We start from the raw sequence: 21,806 nt of genomic DNA, 5'->3' as shown, positions 1-21,806 counted from the left end.
GGGGGGGGCGAGATTTTCAGGAAAGACAAGCGCGAACATTATGAAAATATGCATATTTTGTTGGTTAATTTTTATTATAAAATTTTATGCTAAGTTAACATAGAATTTAACTTTTTATTACATTATTATTGTTTAACTTATTAAAAAATAAAAAAATAAATAGAATGAAATTATTACGAGCAAAAGTTGTCTATGATATGTTTAATTTAGAGAAGAGAGAATATAAAATTTTTATTTAAATTTTTCTTTACGACATTTCTTTCCCGTGGATAATGAAGATAAGGAAAAAGCAAGATATTTATGTAAAATAAAAATAAATTGTTTAGAAATAGGAAAGACAATAGAAAAAATTGTAAAAAGATCTGCGTTATTTTATCTTTTTCCTAGACATATTTTTAAAAAATAAAGTTTTAAATTAGCGTTTTCGAGATTAAATATTATGTATGTACTGATACATAGAATCCAACAAAATTATTTTTAGATGTATATATGTAGCTAAATTTTCAGCAATACTTTAGCAAAATCATTGTTTCTTTCTCTTCCCACAGTCTGTTCCTTGATATACATTTTATGAACATGATTAAAAATTTGTATAAACAATTTTGTATTACATTACATTTCGAGTCGATAATAAAATGATAAAAAAATGTTTAATGTAACTTTGCAAAAGATATTGCAAGAGTTGCAGGTGTACGTAAATGTATTCTAAATGTATTTATGCTTTAAGTTTTCAAGAGCGACACTCCGAGGAGTTTTAGTACTTTACCTCTACGGGTTTATGTTTCACGCGCGCCGCACTTTGCGTGCATTTAAAATTTCGCACCATAAATAGCTTTTTAAATTTTCAAGAGCGCGTCTATAATTACTGAGAAACACGAGAAAAATATAACAGCCTGAAAAAATATAATGAACTGAAGGTTTGCATTTGGCGGCTTTGGCTTTCCTCCATTCGTATGTAAATCTAACGCGGAGGGCGTTCGTGTAATTTGTAAACCGAATAACGCTGAGGAAAGCGCTCTCTATATTTTTGAATAAATTTGAACAAAATCTAATGAGAGAAATTTTCTGAAGATGCAAAAAGGAAAGGTATTATAGATATCTCGTCGTAGAACGGAATAGATAATGAGAATGTGCGCGTTAAATGAAACCATAACATTTTTATCGCGGTAATTATCAGTGCCAGTCGCAGCACAGACTTTTGTATAAAACATAATACATAGTGCGTAAGAGAATCAATCAAATCCTTCTTTTCCGGAAAAATTAAGGAAAGAAATAATTCTGATTGGTTAATTCTCTTGTGCACTATGTGTTATGCGTTCTACAGAAGTCTGCTGTGGTCTTAACACAGCGATCTGCCTGTGGATATAGACCGTTTGTCCAATGTGTTGTAGACTGTAAGCTTTGTAGTGGACGTGAGAAACTCGTAACACACGCGCGTATGTTGGCGGTCGGAACATTGCATTGATACGTATGCGACGGAATGTAACAGACACCTTTTGTCTAATCGAAATTTAATGCATTCCTACTCGGACATACTCGGAGGAGGCCCGCTTAACTAGATTCTCCTAATATACCGTTACAATCCTCCACCTATCTTTCAATTAGGTAAATGTAGACGCGTTATCTCTTTCTTTCATTGATTAACGAAAGAATTAAATACACTGTGATGAAATTTTATAGACTGTTTGAAACAGAGTATTGAGGGAGTGTCCTACGATTGTGTATTTAATATTGCTCAAACTATGCATTGCAACATGAAATTAATTCTTGCTTGCCATATTTTGGGATTATTTTATATAATATTTTCAAATATAAATTTTATATAATACTTTTAAACTATCAATAAAATTAAACTATTAACTTATTTCTATACTATGTTCAAGGAAGACTTAGAATATCTGAATCTAAATCAGAAATTAAAAATAACGCTTAAAGAAATTTAATATTGAAAAGTAGTGATTAATTATTTATTTTTAGTTTTAAAAGCACTGTTGTTTAGTGATACTTAAAATAAGTAATTTTTAGTATAAAACTGAATTAAATTTCTATAAAGAATTTTTTTAAGGGTAGAAAGTTAATTTTTAGTATAAAATTAAATTAAATTTCTATAAAGAATTTCTTTAAGGGTAAAAAGTTGAGCAATTAATATTCAAACGATAGATTGAGTCGTGGCTTATCTTTTTTACTGAATTTTGTAATTTTATTATTTTTATTACGCTTGACTGTCTTTGAATATTTAAAAGGTAAAATTGTCATGATGATTAATTATTACAATTATGTCTTTGTAATAAACGTTTACGTAAATTTCAAGAAAGTTAATATACGTAATTTCCAATACTAAACATTTCTTTGGAGTTTTTAAGAGTATAAGAGTTAATAAAAATAAATCTCAATTATATGAATTTCAATTTGATAATTGATCAATAATTTCAATTTAACACGTTTCGTTATGAAGATTTCTGATGAGAATTACTCTATCACGCATCTATAATTTATATACATAGCTGTGCGTAATTTACAGAGACGAATTACGAATTCAGTCTCCTCTTAGTGTAAAATATCCGAGAGAAAATATGCATTTTTCTTACATTGATATCGATTGCTTTGTTGTGAATTCATTACGTCCATTTAGGACGACCATTTTTATATCCGATAATCACATTCCATTTATTCTCTTCTCCGTAATCTACTCGATTAGATAGTATCTCATTATTAATTGTGTGCGTTTAAATCATATTGTTAGTATATATATATATATATATATATATTATCGTGCAAAATGCAAATGTTGAAAATATTTGTTACATTTATCACTATTTCACATAATTTATCGCATCCCATTTAAAAAGTTGCAGTTGCAACATTCGTAAAAATAAAATAGAGGCAGCAGTTGGCTAGAAGGTAGAAACTTATACGTAATCGTTTTTCATTCCGTTCAGAACGCAGATCACAAACGATTGTAGGCAATAAACGCTTTTGTAGGCAATCGATATCCGGTGCATGTATCACTAACATGTTAGAATACATATATATTTTTCTTTGAAACAAAGGGATCATCCCTCGGGGTCCGTTTCTCTTCTCTTTTTCTCTATTTCTGTGACCAAAAATTAACTAAGCGCCCCAACGTGTTACTGTCTGTAGAGAATAGATGAAACTTTTCCCTCAAACTTTATTGACTGAAAGTAGTTGGAACAGTTAAAGTTTAAGTGTCGGAAATGGAAGTCCGCGAAGATGCAGACTGGGACTCGTCTAATTACGAATTATGACCGGACTTTAGATTCGAGCTGTTTTCTGTGAGATATTCGTGGTAGGATAATGACTCGGAATATCTCACATACACTTGCAATCTTTATTTTACGCTAGCAAATAGTCATTACACATTACATTTAAGATTAATTGAGAAGGCGTTTTTTAACGAATGCCTTCGCACCATCGAGTGAAGCATCACTGCATCGTAATCATATTTTTTCATTTCGTACGTAGTGAAGAAAATTGAACGAAAAGAAGAGAAAAATATCAATAACATTGATACAACTTTTTGAAACGCTTGCAGATGTTTGCAAAAATTATATAATGCTGGAATATTAACCATTATTGTTCTTATATTGTTCTGTTGGAGTGAAATTCCTACTTTCATTATCGATTTGCATTCCAAAAGTTGTTATCTGAACATCTTATTTGAACATTCTGTACGTCTGTTGTATAATTTTTCTACCGCAGCGCGGTAAGTAGGTACCATACTTGCTTTTAGCTATAATGGGTCTTTGCGATCTGTGAAAGTCTGCGCATTCATTCATCATACATACAGTAAAAATTACCATAGTGCCATTAAGATAAGAAAAGACAACGACGTATTTCAGATTTTTTGCGTGTAACGCGGTTCTTGTTGTTGCGTGGATATTATTGGATATCACTGATGTTATTCATGAGGGATGAAAATCGTTGGATTTCCCGCAGCTACTAAAACGGAGCCGATAAGCTCCCGAGTTTACGAAGGTTGGATAAAGCCAATATCATCAGGCTGCTGAATATTATCGTTTCATGCGAATCTTAATGCCGCTCGCATGCGTTTTCCCTGGATTTCTGAATTTGTATGTATATGTATTACGCGATTATGTAGCATTGTCCACATTTGCAATCAGTTGTATGGGTTTACATCATTTGCCATAATTATCAATACGCAACCTTCCTAATACTCGCAGATCGTAGATCTTATGTATCTCTCTCTCTTCCAAAAACGAATATAACTTTAATACTCTGTAATAATAATTAATACATCGGTTTGGTTGAGGTATTTAAGAATTTACTTACACAGATCTGAAAATAATTTTGTTACGCTGTCAAAATAATTATATAAGCCGGTTGCTAAAATGTAAACATTTTTTTGTAGTATTGTTCATCATGTCTAAGTTTCCTACATAATTATTTTAATGGTTCCACAAAATTTTTTTCAGATCTGTATCTAGCTAAATTTTTAGATTTGTTAGCAAAATTTTTCTTTGCATGTACATATATATACCATATATAAAGAAAATAACAAATCGGAGATTTTGATGAGATATGAATGATCGTAATAGAGCGGAACAGCTATGAAATGCATTATACGATTGCTATTGGTATTTCTCGCTGTGCGATGTGCCAATAAACGCATAACGCTATTTCAATAGATATTCAACGGATATTGGATTGACTAACGAGATAATCAGATGCGATACTGTTGTAATAATTGCAAAATTTCTTTTGTACATATGAGATATTTGTGATTTATTTAGCATCCTGTAAGGGAAGTGAGGCGAAACCACATGATATTTATCTCTTTCTCGACATGCGCAACGAACAAAAGACTAGAACGTGAACAGAAATTGTCTAAAGTTCTATTTAAACTTAATTAATTGAGATAGTTTGTATATCGATTTTGACCGGATGAAAGAGTAAGATAAAAAACGTGCGCGAGATTACTTAGTTGCATCACTTCGTATAAGTACGTTACAAGTACCGACACGACACTGCACTTTAATTACTTAAACGCCATCGAACACAAGGAGCATGTAACAGTTTTCAACATGAGTTTATAAAGTTTATTAACATTTGTTTCTTCGTTCACAAAGTTTTTTTTTTTTCAAAAGTAATGATTTTATTCCTTTTCTGATCAAATATTACTGGTCAAATGAAAAAAAAGGACATTCCAAATTGAGAGAAAAAAAAAAGAAGAACTTTATCGCGTAAATGCTTTCACGTCGCGTACGCACTTTTCCGTTTTAAATAATCTTTGGATCGTGGAACGAAAGCAATTTCAGCATCTGAACTATGCGCGGATATTAATCCATTTTATACATACCCTCCGTTTGCTCCGAATATTTTCGAGCTGCCTAGCTGTAGCCTCCCCGATGCTTTGCGAGCCCCACAATTCCAGGCCGACCCTGGCGTAGGTAAACGTCATGGATCCGATTGGTAAAAAGTATGTCAATATCATGAAGATAACGTTGTACCTGAAAGTCAATTAAATTCATATCGTTTACTCATAGGAGCAAGTTTACTCTTTCTAATATTGTATGTTCTACGAAGTATTTCAGCAAATCGTGCACTTTCTTCTAGAATTCCTTAAGGAAATTAAATCTTTTTGTTCTATGCAGAGTATTCAAGGTTTCATTATTAAGTTTACATCAAGAATTAAAGCACCTCCGTGCTTTCACAGTTTTAAAAGATTTAAACAGACACACAAGAAAGATTTTATTTTTCCAGTTAATTTCACTTTTCTTTCTAGTTAATTTCACTTTTCTTTAACAGAAATGAATTTAAGATTTAATTACATTCAATCTCTTAACATTGAAAATTAAACATGGAAATCCGAAAGATTGCGCGCAGGTTTTTGTTAAAACGTCGATTTTAGAATTATTATAATTGAGATCGATTAAATTATTATGAAATTCGTCATGAATGCGAATATTTCACAATTGTACGTATATTTGACCTAATTTGTGGTTTAGACAATTAAATTTAACTAAAGCTGATATTTCAGAAGTCGCAGGTGTTACATTTGTGCACAGTACTTTCAACATAAATTGGATGGCGCGAGAGGCAATGACACGTGATGCTCAAAGGGGGAATGAAAATAACGTGATATCGCGGTCTCGCGGGTACGTTTTTGTTCAGGAGTATCGTAGCACGTAACCGCTTTCAAAGTGCCTGCTAAATGTGCCAATTCAACACCGAGCGAAAATAATACATGGCCGATTCTCTAGGTGCACCAGTCACGGTGGCTGATATTAGGTACGTGAGTGCACATATTATTAGACCTAATGAACCTGCCAATGTGTGCATGCTTGATGTTGTTTATTGACAAAGTTATCGATGGCATTATCAAGTCGTAATTGGACAGGTGAGTTAAACCGAACTCACGTTCCGGACGTGAAAACTCGTGTGTAATCATTTACATGTAGGCACGTACGTGGCTAATGATAATCACGTAATTGTCGTTAACCTTTAGCAACGATATATAACGACCTGTAATGTGAAATTTATAGAGAGGGGATAGTTAAGCAGATTACTCGTAACGCGCATGCATAAGTTACAAGCTTCCGCCGGAATTTAAGAGAGTGTATACGGAATTTTAAAAGTTTACGAAATTAAAACATTGCGCGAACGCGGTATTTTAAGAAAGGAGGAAAATGTAATAATTTTTCAGTCAATCAGTTTTAATTCACATTAAAAGATTAAGAGATATGGTGACTAAATTATTACACAAAAATCTCGTGTTTTTATCGCCAGTGGCTAGAACATATAGCTGACAACGTAATTTTTGCTGCTACAATCTTATCTACACGGAAAGAATTATATCTTAAAATTTACCCTGAAAATATGGTAATCATGGGACAACATTATATTTCGAAGAATTTTTATGTAAATCTCTCACATTCATTAATAAAACTACAATAAAATATAAAATAAGTATGATTAATTTTACTGAAGTGCATGGTAAAAATCTTTAATAATTACTATATTTTCAGGGTAAATTTTAAGAAATCCTTCTCTCCGTGTACATGCATTAATTATAGTAATTATGACAATCCGAAAGAGCGATGCTAACACCTGTTAATTTTCTAACGGAGCATTTAGCTTGTCATGGTGAGGACGTTGAAACGCACTCAGCATTAGGATTATTAACAAACGGTAATGAATTGATCAATGGATTATCGCGTTTGTTGCAATCAGATTATGTGTCGCAAGCTATTATACAACAATCGAAGTTTCCGATTCCACGTTACGCTTGGAAAACCAGTGTTGATTCCAAACGAATAAAAACTACTGATGCATCACAAATTCATCATCAAGTTATACTCGCGTAGTTCCGATTTGAAATACTTTATGCGAATTTAAACCGTGGAAATCCGTAAAAGCTTTAATCGTCAGCGTTTGAGTAAATAATAGTATTAAACGAGTGAAATACAGTAGTGAAGCAGAATTTTCGAGGAACGATCGATGAGTATTATTCGCTATAATAATAATTTAAACATGGCCGGAGACATTATCGTGTCTCCTGATTGATATTTATACAAATTTACTTTCGCTATGTTCGAAGGGTTCCTTAAATCGTCCGTATTACCGACGTAATAATGTTTATATAACAATTACTTTTCCCCTTTTACAAATTAAAAAATATTTTCCAAAATTAAAGTACACGCATTAATACGTGTCTGTAATAAAGTAAATGTTTATGCCGAGAACAAGAAAAATTAATTAAATTGAGATCGTCACCATTTCTTAATTACTTTAATATAGCGTTGAAATTGTCAATATCGTAACATTTGCTTGATATAAAAGCTTTGCAATTTGTACTTATAAAATTGTGGCTCACGGACTAGTAGGTTACATGAGAACAAATAAGACGTGGACTTTTTACAATTACATTTAGACGTTTCTAATTGAAACGCTATTGTACTATGAAAATTTATGGTATATATGTGCGCGATATATTAATGTAGTAGCACATAAAATAGTATATGTATAAAGTAATGTATAAAAAATGTATAAAAAATTATCTCGTCGGAGTTCGGGCTTTACTTTAGGATCTTTTTAAGGATTACGCAAGGATTAGACTACATTATGTTTGAAAACGTATTCCTGAAAAGAAGCAAATGTATTCGAAAAATCTTAAGAATATCGAAGAAAAATAGGCTAATCTTATATCATATAACAATATATGTATGGTAAATTGACTCAAATACGAAATCATATATTTGATAAAATTTTGTATAACATTTGAGAGCAAATAAATATTAAATTATCATGGATGATAAGCATATGTTTAGCATGAATTCATGACGCTTATGATTCTTGCATAAATTTGAATGACTTGTCCGAAATAATCTTTATTCTTAATTTTTCTGTTTTTTTAATTTTTTTTACTTTTTTATAATTAATTTCCTTTTTTTCTTTCTAATAACTTGGTATGTAAAGAATAAATGTAAACATGGATATGCAATATTTGCTCATTCTTATTATTTATAGTTATTGCAGTCCTGATAATTTCAGAATTTACGACCCAATTAATCTTCATTAATTTAATATGCTTGAATGTATGATAATTATAGAACATTATCGTATATAATTGCATTATAAACCACACCTTTATAAGGTGTGGCTTATAATGAATTTTAAACGTAATAACATAAATTTTCTCTCTTTCCTGTTTCTTCAAATGTTATTATTTATGTGTATTGCTTTGTTATATTAAGATGAAAGCGTCCGATTAATTATCAGGAGACGGTAATGTCTCCGGCCATGTTTAAGCTTATATTCGATATGTAAGTTTCGAAAAACGAATTTAGATGTTTTTATATCGAGCAATTGATGACAAAACGTACTTCGAAACTACACTCCTGTTACGTTTTGAATAAATATAGAGGCGAGGTGAGAGGAGGGGCAAAATGTGGGAAAGTTTCGTGTCGCGTGAATCTCGTAATCGCAGAATAGAAGAGAGATTCTTGGGCTAGAGATTATAGAACGATGGATAGAATCGCGTGAACTTGGATTAAGCATGAGTTATTTTGGGAACAACTGTTCAAAACGGCATTTATATCAGGATTAGAATTCTCCTGGCTATCGTACTATGGGCGTGGTCTATATACTATGCGTGATTTTAGTGATTTTACATGTGCTATGCACGATACCACCGAGTTCTGGGTATACTGTCTGAATCTTTCAATTAGGAAACGGCACTCGCTCCGGAGCGACCACGTTATCTCGGCGAGTACGTTTTCATGAACTTATCTTAATGGACGATCGTATGAAGCGGACGCAAATGTGGAACACAATTCAGATTTTCATCTGTAATTACAATCCGATCAAAGCTTGATTTAATCATGCGTGATTAGAGTAAGTATTTCGAAGACACGCGATACATTTACGATGCACCGAATTGAAGGTATTATTAGCTCGATTTATCGCCTCTCTTATCGCAGTACCTGGAAACATTTTGTATATAGTAAAATGAGAGACTCATTGGGACGGCACAATATGCATAGCATACACAAGTCTCACGTTTATATGTACGTAAGAGACAAACCAAATTGACTGGCAGGCGCAATCGTTTAACGGTCATAAATTGTAAACGGTGTAGTAGTGTTGCGTGAATATACATATACGTGTATATGAGGTAACGACACTTTTATAGGTCTTCGGAAAAATGATACTTTTACCTTTCGTGACTCGCTTGACTGTACACTATAAAAAATGCGAATGTATAATAATTGTGTGTAACTACAGTAACTTACGTATATATACGCGAACGCATTGTGTGGAACTTTGCGAGATATTCACACGCGATCCTAAAAGTATTCCATTAAAATTGAAATGAAAATTACGTCTACATTATTGATTAGATTGGAGAAATACATTTTTGTGAAAGAGCAGGCGAATGTAAATAATCGTATATGTATATAGAAATACTTAAGAAATAAATTTCGCAAATATGTGTTCATTGTTAAAACATTTAGCTTACAAATATTCATCGTAGCTGAGTCCATTATCATCTGTGTTCGGCCAATCGCTGTAGCAGACGACGCGAACTTCGCCATTCATGAAGTTCTGAGTGTACGTGGTGTAGAAAAGTAACATCGGTAAAGATAGAATTGCTCCGATGATCCAAATTATGACTGCAACGCACAGCGTTGCCTTTTTCCCCATACGTGGTTTTAAAGGATTCACGATGGCCATGTACCTAAAACGAGTCAATAGACAATATTTAATTATAAATTACAATTAATATAAATTATAAACAAATATATATAATAAAAAGACTAATTGACTTGATGAACAATTAAAAATAATAAAGGAGCTACGAGTTAACTGTTTGCATGTTCGCCTGCATCAAATACACGTAATGCTGTTTTTAACGCTTTAGTTATTAAACGAAGTAACTATTTTTACATGATGACTTTATAATCAATTGTAACTGCATGTTAGTAGTGTTAATTACACGTAATTGTCATCTCTACTTGCTAAAATAGAACGAAAATGTTTTCAGCCTTGGAATAAAGAAACATATTTATTAAAAAATAATAAAATGAAACACACACACAAGTACGATTATTCTTTATGAAGTCAAGTTGCAATTATAGAATTACATTAGAATATTAGAATTATAATTATAAATATAATTAACAAATTTGGTCATAAAGACGGCCTAATTAAAACGATTAGTATTCTTGATTATGAATTAAATCAATTTGATCGAAAAAGCAAATCAAAATTTGAATATCTAGAATATTTAAAAGAACTTTCGTTTTTCAAAATGTTATCGTATATGAAGAATAAGATTATTATGAATATGAAACCAACAGTACAATCCATATTACTTAAAATGTCAAAATATATTATTACTATTTTTATCAAGATAGAATTACACTCCGAGATTTGCGGAGCGGTGTCGGAATCTCAGACGTTTTTCATCATAAAGTCTCTGGATGATAAGGACAGGCAGCTATGGGAAGTAATAGATCAGGCACACACTGCGTCAGCTTTTTTCTTCTCTTAGATGAAACGAGAGTATAAGAATGTGCGCGGGCAAAAATGTCTCAAACGAGAAAGACGCGAAAGAGATGCAATGAGACCTAACGATATCATAATGTTATGGTCGCGATAGTGAAATCATGTTTGTGCACTGATGCATCACCCCGCCGGCTGGACGGAACTCTAAGAGTCGCCGAAGGCGAGCGCACTAATACATACATACATACATACATACATACATACATACATATATATATATATATATATATAGAGAGAGAGAGAGAGAGAGAGAGAGGCAGATAAAATCGTAAAATTCGTATTACTGAAAGCGAGCAAAGATTGGTGCCGGGAGGAAGAAGATGGAAACTGCTGGTGGAGCGTGTCTTCCTGCAATTCGACGAATGGAAGTTCGTGCGGAGGAACGTCAGTTCACAATAAAACGATGAAAGTAGTTGCGCGAAATCCATTTTCTAATATCCAATAGACAGGCTATTTGGCGAGATAATGTAGGTCAATTCATGGTCGCACATTAGGATCACGTCCTTCTCCTCGTGAAATTATTGGTGATCCTTTAAATGCCATTACGAATGGTTCCATTTTTGCACTTCCGAGGACAGTGTTCGGCAGCAACGTCCTCTTGAGAAGTTTCGGAAGATAAAATCGTGTAACATCTTATTTCGTCTTATTAATGTCTCGTGTAACATTATATAACGTCAGCATAAATTTTACGGTAATTTCGTTTACGGGATGGTTTGGTACGTGCGTGTTTTCGTTGGTAAGCAGTTGAAATGCGAGAAGGACGGATAATGATGACGATAATGATGGGGATTTAAATCTATGGTTATGCGAGCCAGCGCATAAATTCTCTAATGGTCTTAATAACAATATATCAAATGTCAGATGGATTTTTAACCGATTTTATTTTTAAGAGGGAAAAAAACTGAAGTGAATCTCTTTGTAATTTCGAGTAAAATTCTAGTTAGAATTTTCCTCCTGACTGCGCATTAATGCGACTCATGAAGAGAATAATACATTTATGAGTCGTCGGGTTGCATAAGCGATGTGGAAATCTAGAAGGTTTCGCTTAGGGGAATAGAACAAGATGGTAGTGAAATTAACGGACAAAGAAACATTTTTTGTCTTGTGACCCACTTCAGTGCCATGTTTCCAACAGGCAGATATTACAAAGATAAACGCGTCTACGCCTGAGATGACGTTTTGAGCGCATTTACGATGTTTACAGTCATAAAGATCGTAATATCGATAATAAAATGTCCTCGTATAGAGTGTGTGAGTCGAAGCCGCGTTCTCTCTTTTTGTTCCTTCTGTTGTAGAAGCGCAAAAGCCGGGCACGGATTATTGTTCCTTCGAATAGGGTTTCAGTCTTTCGTGTGGAGATCTGATCGGATCCGAGTTTGATCTTGCTTGAAAGGAACGCCAAGTGTTTTTCGTTTCGAGCTACCATACATACATCCGACGTTTCAATTCCTCTATTCTATTCTCAAAGATAAAGTTTTGAACGAAGTTCGTTCCTCTGTTCGATTCACATTTCTCTCGTCACGTCACTTCTTCCCTTTGCCGCTTTTATGTACCCTCTATCCCTATTGTTCTTCCTTTGCCTTAGCGATTTCATGCGGACTATCTTATATGTACGTGTGAAAGTTTAAAAACGTCTTTCAAATCAAATATATCTCTTTTCAGGAAAAATGACAGAGTGATAAAACGTCATTTTATGAACTATCGTTGATTTAAATTATAATATGTTTTATGCTTTTAACAGTCGTAATTTATATTTTTTAATTAAAATTTGCTTAGTTTTACACCTTTCAATATAAATATAAAAATCAAACTTATGGAAATGATAATATTCTGTCTCTCGAAAGTGTTTTCGTTGAATTTTGGAAAATATAAATGACGTGTCTTGCTCAAGATGTATCCCAACCTCAAATGCATATCTCGTTTCGAGGTAGATTGGTATATACATGCAGTTACAATTCGCAGGAACGTTGCCGCCGAGAGAAAGATAGAAAGAGAGAGAGAGAGAGAGTGAGAGAGAGTGAGAGAGAGAGAGAGAGAGAGAGAAATAGAATGGAACAGAGTCTCACTCTCCGCTTTTAGCATAGCATGGTTATTAAACATCAAGGAAATATCCTTGACGTTTCTCAATGTGCTTTTTGCCCCTTGCGCAAATGTTAATCCACGAATGAACATTAAGATATGGTTGTAATGCGTATACGGATACATACATCTTAAATTCTAGATTCTCGGAAATTTCACGCTCGGTTCTTGTCTGATCGTACCACGAGGATTTCTATTTAAAGCTCATGATTTAATTCCAAGCTAATATCAATGTTCTAATTTAAAGACAAAATACATGTTATTACGCAAAACCAATTTGAATTCCTGAAACGAGAGCGTTATATTGTCACTTAAGATTTTATTCCACGCTCTTTTTATTTTTAAGATTTTAATTTAACGCCATCCGTTTTCTCGGCATGTACTCGTAAATTTACATGCGTATTCCTAAATTTAAATCCGATGTAGTTGGGAAACTCGTTGGAATTTCAATGCGAAAGCAAGCAATTGCGATTGATGAAAAAAGTAGCGTCGCAGGAACGCTGTTTTTTTTCCTTCATTATTATTTACCAAGCATTAATTTGTAACGCGTGTACGTAACGCTTGACATTAAGGATCAGGATTTTACAGAAATAAACTATTCATGTGATGAAACTATTCATCTGTCGAGTTGAGAGAAAGTCGACTAAAAAACATTTTTACTTGTCATGAATTATCCACAAACTCAGATTGCTATGGTACAAAGTACAGACGGTTTTCGATGCTCTTACCAGTAACCAACCTATTCCGCATTCGTCTCAAGTAAAATTTTTTACCTTTTACCTCGCAAAGCCATATCTTTTCCGGTACGGCAACGCAGTCATCGTCTACTCAAGAGTAAGGATTGAGGAAAAGTCTTGACCTCTTTGCGTCCGATTTATACGCTTACTCGTACTACTTTTAATCCGCTGTGGCTTTCCTTACTTCTTCGGCTAGTTTTAATCTTACAGGATTACACGTTAGATTTTCACGGACTGGATATTTCAGATTGGATATTCTCACATATAATAAAAATACATTTTTATTTTTATACAGTGGAATGCTAGACATCATAGAATATGATTACGTAAATGATACAAAATTTAAATCTGTTAAAATCTTATAGAGTACAGACTATATAAATGTTTAAACAAGATAATTTTTAGACTATTTTTATTCTTTTGTAAATTTTAATCGATATTCGCCCTATTTCCTTAACTGTATTTGTCCGTCTTGTGTACTTTAATTTAATGTATCTTTGCTTAATTAAAGTTAACGTAATTAATAATAATAAAAAATTAAATTAAATGATTTTTTATTTTAAGGGTCAAAATCCGAGGAATAAGATTACATAAATTGCTTGTTATAAACAATTTTTCAAAATTTCGCTTTATCTGATTGTCAATTAAAGGAAATGTTCAAATCCATTAGACTCGTTATACCCGATTACAGAATTTGTGAATTGGATTATAGCTGATATATGCACTTCGTTATTTTTTTTATATAACTTTGTTTTAATTTCGAAGTTATACACTTTAAAATGTATAATTAGAGATTTTAAATTTGTCGGGTTAATCCGATAATTTTCTATAGATGAAAATATATTTACCTACAAAATAAAATGTAATGTTACAGTAATTTTACCGGTTTTTTGCGGATGAATATATTATAACAATTCGTTACATATCCCGAATATATTTAGTCGTTTTGTATTATGCAGCTGCGTACATTTTTCTACAATATAAATAAATTTAAAAGACATTCCTGGAATGATCGTTAGATATTGTATTTCTTGAAGTTTTATATTGAATTTTAATAAACTTACAATCTTTATTAGAAGTTGATAGATATAGATGTTCTTGAAAGAGAAGTAGCTATCACGTATTCTGCATGTTTTTTCCGTACGTGGGAGCGATTCATAAGAAGGAAGGCTACGAAAATTCTCAGGGGTCATCTTTTGTCGAAGATATCGTTTTTTAGAGTAGAAAGATGATATGAATTGCACCACACACTCTATATTTGCTAGAACTTGAGGAAGTTTTCGAAGACCGTGGATCATGGTCCTCCGGACAAACTCTTATTGCATCGTCACGATAATAAATTACGAAGAATATTAACCTGCGTTCCCTTTCAAGATAAACTTAGGAGACACGTGAAAGTTTTGACGAGCAAATAAATAATTGAGATTAATGTGATTCCGTGTGTTTCTTTTCTACAATCATGAATTTTGTAATTTTAACGTTATTCTAGAAATAACCCGCAAAACGTGGTTTTCTATTTATTAATTTTTTTCGTACTTTACCATTTTGAGATATGATACGCGTAAATCCGTCAAAGGAATTTTCTTTCAGCGCAAGAATAAAGAGGTTCTTGAAATATAATTTAAAATGCAAATTGACTGTAAGCGAGAGAGTATAAATTCTCAATTAAATTTATTTGTTCTTTTTTGAACGTGTGTAAAATCACATCACATATGTGTTGGTATGATTATATTATACAATTTAGCATGCAAAAATATACTACACAAAGCTAATCAACTTTTTTGTCTGGCATGTTATTATAAAGATTTGATATTTTTTTATGTGCTACTTTCTGTTACAGAATTGATCAAAAAAGGGCTATACTTTTACTTATACTTTTTTCTTTTACATTAAAATTAAAATGATTTCTTCTGTTTAAACATTACAATAAATTAAGCAATACAATAAATTTCTTTTACTATGTTCTGTTTTACATTTGTTTTAAAGTAAATCATTATAGATCAAAATATTACTCAGAGATTGCATGTGTTTTATTTATTTTTGCGCTTAGAATATTATTCTATCTTTGCTCTTTTTGATTGGCTATTAGATAGAATTCTCTAAAAAATTACACAATTACTAATATACTTGAAATTTTGATCATATATATGACAAAAACACAATAATAAAATATCAACCTAATATCTTTAGCACAGAAATAAACAAAACGAATGCAACCAGAGACCGCAAGTATAAAAGATAGATTTTAGTGGAGTATGGTTACTATTTTACTGTAATTTTTTGTTTGTTCAATTTTTCTCTGACAGAATTTCTTTAGTGGCATACGGGTCGCGGGTTAATCACCCCTGTGTTATAATATCATGTTATATCGTAGAATTTTGTTGTATAAATTTATTTATTTTTTTATATTATTTTCTTCTGTGATTGTTACGTTGAATGATTCGAGGCTGGAGTACAAGAATTTAATTGATGTAGCGTGATTTGCATTACCACCGCATTACGTACAACATTGAATTTTGCTTTATTAGATTTGCGCTTCACTAATCACCCATCTCATTCTTGCCAACGCGGCGGTGTTTTCTTGTAGCGCGAATTACGTTTTACAGCGAGTCCGTAATCCCTCGGCTGCTCACCGATGCAATACATATTTTAACCAGCCACGTTATGCCCGCGATGTGGATCCCTCGTTACTGTAATCCGTCGCGACGAACGTTCATCTCTAACCGAACTGACTAACGCAGATTAACTGATCGAAAACGCCCGAGCCAAGTTATCAGTTCTTGCTTTCTACGGTTGCCTCTTACCATTTGCGGAGCTTCTTACCACCAAACTGTTTCTTATCTTCCGTTGTTATACTCTACAACTTGTAGACCATCCTTTCTTCCGTTTTGGCGCCGAGTAATGGCATCCCGTCATTCCCGTCGTTCCATCCTTCGATTACAATTGCCATTGTAATTCGAATTGTAACTCACCTTGTTGTCCACAAAGGAGTTACAGTTGGTATCGTGTTGTCGCACGCTTCGTTGTCAGATGCTCTATTAGGAAGCCGTTTAACGCCTCGTCGAAACCACGATAGCGTCCGCTCCCATCGTCGGATTATTATTATTATTGGTAAAGGGAGGACGTTGATCGATGACGTGATTCATTATCGGCTAGTCGTTGTTTAATCCGGCAGCGTTAGTCGCCAACGTTGACGTCCGGGTCGGCGTGGTATTAACGTTCGGGTTGACGTTGGCGTGGTAATTGTAGCTTGCGCAATTGTAGTCCGCGTTGATATTCGACGACTTGGCGACGTCCCAGAACGCCCAGCACCGAGTTGACGAGCAAATGGTACTCTGGCTAAATCGACAGCTGATCCTTTCGCGAATATTCCTGTTTCCCGTTTGCAGTCTCGCATTGTAACTTGCTCTGTAACTCACGTTCAGATTAGCCTTTTGATTCGTGTTACTGGTACGACAGTGAAAACGCCACTGTCGATGGCTGGTGAATTGTACACAGAGGAAGTGGATTGCGGTGACGCTAAAGGCGTCCACCTCAGACCAAAGGTATCACTCGCCACGGTCGGATGCACGTTCAGGAAATTGATACTCGCGTCTCCGTTTACTCTTTCGACCTGACACGATAGCTCGTGGTGTTTGCGTTCGTTTCGAGACTGACACTTGGTCGAGCAACGCTCTCGACAAGTTGAACGTGGATTCACTTCGGCGAGCTATCAGACACGAGTAGCGTTTGATTCGCAACCCCCGACATTGACATCCTGATCGACGTTGGAATCGGGAATTCTCTTTAAGACGAGGTACTTCTCTTCGTCTTGAATTCTCTCGTGTCCGCTGAGATCGATCGATCCCTGAACGACATCGGAATTCTAATCGACCCCTCCTCCCCAATTGTTGGTGAGATAGCGCTATCGGTATTTTGATTAAAATTCGCGTTACAGTTCGCGTCTGCACTGCTGATTATTTATTATTACTTTTCAGCAAGAGACACAGTATAAAGTCTTAAATACATTGGAAAGCAATAGAAACAGTGAATAAGAGTCAACCCAGAAACTGTATACATATATACTATAATAGAATGCACATTTCTGATAGAATCGTTATTTTCTGTTTCTATTGCCTGTATTTTTTATTCTGTTTAAGGCTTAAGGTCCATTAAGTCAATGTATTCTACAATTGCGTAGGTGTAGCTGTAAAAATTGACCAACCGTAATTGATATGAGAAGATTATTCGATTGTGATTAGTCAATTTTTACAAATACAACTACTTATAACTACGCTCGAACGATTGTAAAATGCCTTTACATAAAAAATGATATAAGCATACAAGTGTAACATAAGGTTGCTAAATCAATGAGCATCCGACATAAAAATGTATTAATTTACGTAAGATACGTAATGGAACTTATTCCATTCAGCTGTCTTCATTCATGCTGTGCTTATGCAGGTTATGTCACTTCACATGTGTGATGGGCTTTATACAGTGTTTGTTTTGTTTTGTTTAATAATGGCAAACAACGAGGGTGTAATGACTCACTGTGTTACACCATACTATCCGTGTTTGTTGCTGGAAAGCAAGTGTTTACACTGACCTATCAACCTGTGACGTAACTCTTATGACCGGAAGAAAAGACAGGACATTTTGCAGATCATTTGGATACTCTTACAAAAATCTAATAATGCTGACCGCAATACTGAAAAACAGTAATTAATTATTTATTTTAAGTGTTAAAAGCACTGTTAGTATTTATATTTTAATAGTATTCCAAATAAGTAATTATAATTACTACCTTTTTGATGCGTACAAATTCGTTAGTATCAAATGTCTCTAAGGATATCAAGCTATATTTTAGAAGTACACTTAATGCCATTGAAAATTCTTTAACGCTGTAATCATAATGAATACGCTCATTAATGACGTTTTTATTATGATATTGGTGTTTTTTGATGAATCTATTGCATGTTTCATGGCTTTTTGTGATCTTTTCGTTTTCGCCAATCTCTGCGTTACACAATTATTAATATACGGTCAATGACAAATCAGCGGAATAAATTGTTTCAGATTGTTTAACCACTGCAACAGGTTGCGACTCAACAGGTTCGGTCGCTTTCTCCTTCGAGCGTCTACTTAGACATTGCCGATGCGTAGTCGGGTTTCGTTTAATCTGATTTTCCGCTTGAAGATCAGACTTAGCGTCCTGCTGCTTAGAATTGTTTGCGGTTTCGTCAGAATCTGTCCTTGGTGCAACACTTGATTCAGGATTGCATGTCGTTTATTGTTTCGAAAGATTAGTCAAATACGAGTTTCGATAACACTTACGACCTTTAACATCACGATATAAATCTGAATTAGCGACTCGGGATGAACGTGTTTTGTTTCGAGTGTTGCGCATCATTTTCGTAATGATATAAATTTTTGAAAGTTTCTGACAAAATCTGTTGACCATGTTTTGTACACTCGTGTCTTAATTTTGCATTTTTATTAAGTTGGCCATAAAGTTTTATCGTGTTTGCGAGTAGATGACATTATCATCGCTTAAGTACAAACACTTTTTTATTTTAGCAAATTCTTTTGTTTTAGCATTCATAATCTAGCAGCTTACATATGTCAACACATCTTGTAACAAGAAAATATCAAAGTATGTTATTAGAGTTTACTACTTGTTATAAATGATTAAAAATGAAAAATCAAAGGATACATTTTCGACATATTATGCTATACCACTATGAAGGTAAAAACGCTATGCAAACCCGAAATAAGAAATGTGTAGTGTACAATGAAAATAGTGTCAATGATTGCATATGCTAATTTTGGTTTGCAAAGTTTTATGATGAAAATTTCTCCTCATTGAATTCTCTTCATTGAAGATAAGACACGTTCTGGTAGGTTAAGTGCATGATGATTCAATTAAGATCTTGGTCGAAAATCCGCAACCATGAGATATCACAGAAGAGCTTAGAATATCTAAATCTAGTGTTAAAAATCACTTGCAGAAATAAAAAATAAAAAGACTTTTTGGCCAATTCTTTTCTCTGCAGCTATCCTGTGGAAGTTTGGGAGTATCTATATGGAGATATTTCTATTGACCATTTTAACTCCGTACGCGGAGATGTTGGCCATACAAAGGAATATTAGATACAACATCGCTATTCCTGTCGGTATTGTGCCGAATATTCGCAGTTTGCATCGCGTTTCGTTCACATCGAACGGGGGAATTTACCATGTCGTTTCCAGACCGTATCGATGTGCGACATTTTGATTGACGCCAACATTTGCGTTGCGGTCGCTGACGTTTGCGTGTTGATCGCAGCTGCAGGCTATTGATGCGCGTCGTGATGCAACGTCCCCTTTAACGGAGATTTCTACGGAAGTTTTGTTTCCGGACGGATGACTGACATAGAGGCGAATAGTTGCACGGTCCGCGGTTATTGTTCGCAATTCAAGGTGGTATTGGCATTCGCGTTGGCAGCCGTGACTGTAGCCGACGGTGAAATCGACGTCGGCGCGGTTCCGATTTTAAATTCGACTTCCTTCCACTCGCGTCGGCTTGCGCTTCGCCGTCAATTTTATTGGCTATTATCTCTGGCGAGCCAGAGTACCGCGATGCGGTACTCGTGCATTCGCCCAGTTTCCCCGCAATTCTCTGACTGAAGTTGGTTTAAGTGATTCATTCCTAACATTTGATTGAACCGCGAAACGCTAATATTCCGGTTACGATCGTTATTAACGTTGGTATTTACGTTCGCATTATAAGCATCGTCTTCTGGATTACGTCTTTTGCTGAAATTTTGCGAGAATAACGATTTTATTGTAGCGTCTAACAATTTCGCATTTCCCGTTAACGAAGACGAAGCAATTGAATTTTCCGTGTTTACGCGCGTGGTCGATCTATATTGTCGCTGAAATTGTCGTTCGTTGTTATATCCGATGTATTGTTGTTCTTCGTGCTTGTCGAATCGTTCAAATCCGTCCGAAGTTGTATTTGATCGGCGCTTTTCGCGTTCAACGAGGCGAACTTTATCGTGTCTTTGACTACACGTTGATCCTCGTTCATATTTTTCTTCGAAAGTGCTCGTAAGCGTCGCTTCATTACCCAGAACCGCACATCGATTGTCACAGCGAAATCTTACTTCTCGAACTCAAACTTGTCTTGGCATTTTATTTGTTTTGCGGTCTGTTGGACGACGGTTTTATTGTTACACATTTCGAGCACCTACTTTGAACTTTCCGTTCAACTGTATATTTTGGTTATATAGGGTGTCCGGAATTTAAATGTCAGGACTTCGGGACCGTATAGAGAAGTCAATATAAAACTAAGAAAAAAATCTTGTACAGATATACTCGTTTTTGCTCCGTTTTGGAGAAAATAGCAAAAAAGACAAAATGTAGATTTCGTTTTTGTACTTTTTTATTACTTATTCATGTTATTTATTTTATATTTACTTTATATAGATATTGTTTAAAATGTTGACCTCTTCCAGGAATGCAAGCATATTATCAGTACGGACAGCTCGTGTTGTAGCCAAATACTGATCTGGTGATATTTAGTGCACTGCAACTTCGATTTAATTGCTCAATTGTTCTCTTGAATTGATTGACAACGGATAAACTTCCTGCTTTAGGACCCTCTACACAAAGAAGTCCAGTGGTGTTAGATCAGGCGATCAGGATGGCCAAGACGTTACTCCTTCACGTTCAAGAAAAACAATTACGTTTTGTCTTTTTTGTGATTTTTTCCAAAACGAAGTAAAAACGAGTATATTTCTACAGAACCTTTTTTTCTTAGTTTATCGATCTCTTACATATTCCTAAAGTTTTAACATTTAAATTTCGAACATCCTGTATAGAGAGATGTAGCTATAAAAATTTTTTTTCCATTATACGTGAATACATATTTGTAATTATAATATATTGTGTATATATATATATATATATATATATATA

The 21,806-nt window shown here is 34.0% G+C and overlaps 2 protein-coding genes across 2 annotated transcripts in view; both read right to left on the bottom strand.

Moving 5' to 3' along the window:
• The window catches only part of LOC108773446 (tachykinin-like peptides receptor 99D), a 15,886-nt gene extending 9,565 nt beyond the window's left edge, over positions 1 to 6,321 (bottom strand). Inside the window, exons 1-2 of the mRNA XM_018539255.1 lie at positions 6,227 to 6,321; positions 5,339 to 5,489 (exon numbers count right to left, since the gene is read on the bottom strand). Coding sequence (XP_018394757.1) covers positions 5,339 to 5,489; positions 6,227 to 6,321 — 246 coding nt within the window. The remainder of the gene's footprint in view (positions 1 to 5,338; positions 5,490 to 6,226) is intronic.
• A 3,675-nt stretch (positions 6,322 to 9,996) lies between these two features.
• The window catches only part of LOC108773445 (tachykinin-like peptides receptor 99D), a 20,518-nt gene continuing 8,708 nt past the window's right edge, over positions 9,997 to 21,806 (bottom strand). Inside the window, exon 2 of the mRNA XM_018539254.1 lies at positions 9,997 to 10,219. Within this exon, the coding sequence (XP_018394756.1) occupies positions 9,997 to 10,219 (223 nt within the window). The remainder of the gene's footprint in view (positions 10,220 to 21,806) is intronic.

This window comes from Cyphomyrmex costatus, unplaced genomic scaffold, assembly GCF_001594065.2.
Source record: "Cyphomyrmex costatus isolate MS0001 unplaced genomic scaffold, Ccosl1.0 scaffold21, whole genome shotgun sequence".
Classification (NCBI taxonomy): Eukaryota; Metazoa; Arthropoda; class Insecta; order Hymenoptera; family Formicidae; genus Cyphomyrmex; species Cyphomyrmex costatus.
The sequence above is the reverse complement of the archived record's forward strand: the minus strand, read 5'-3'. Positions and strand labels throughout refer to the sequence as shown.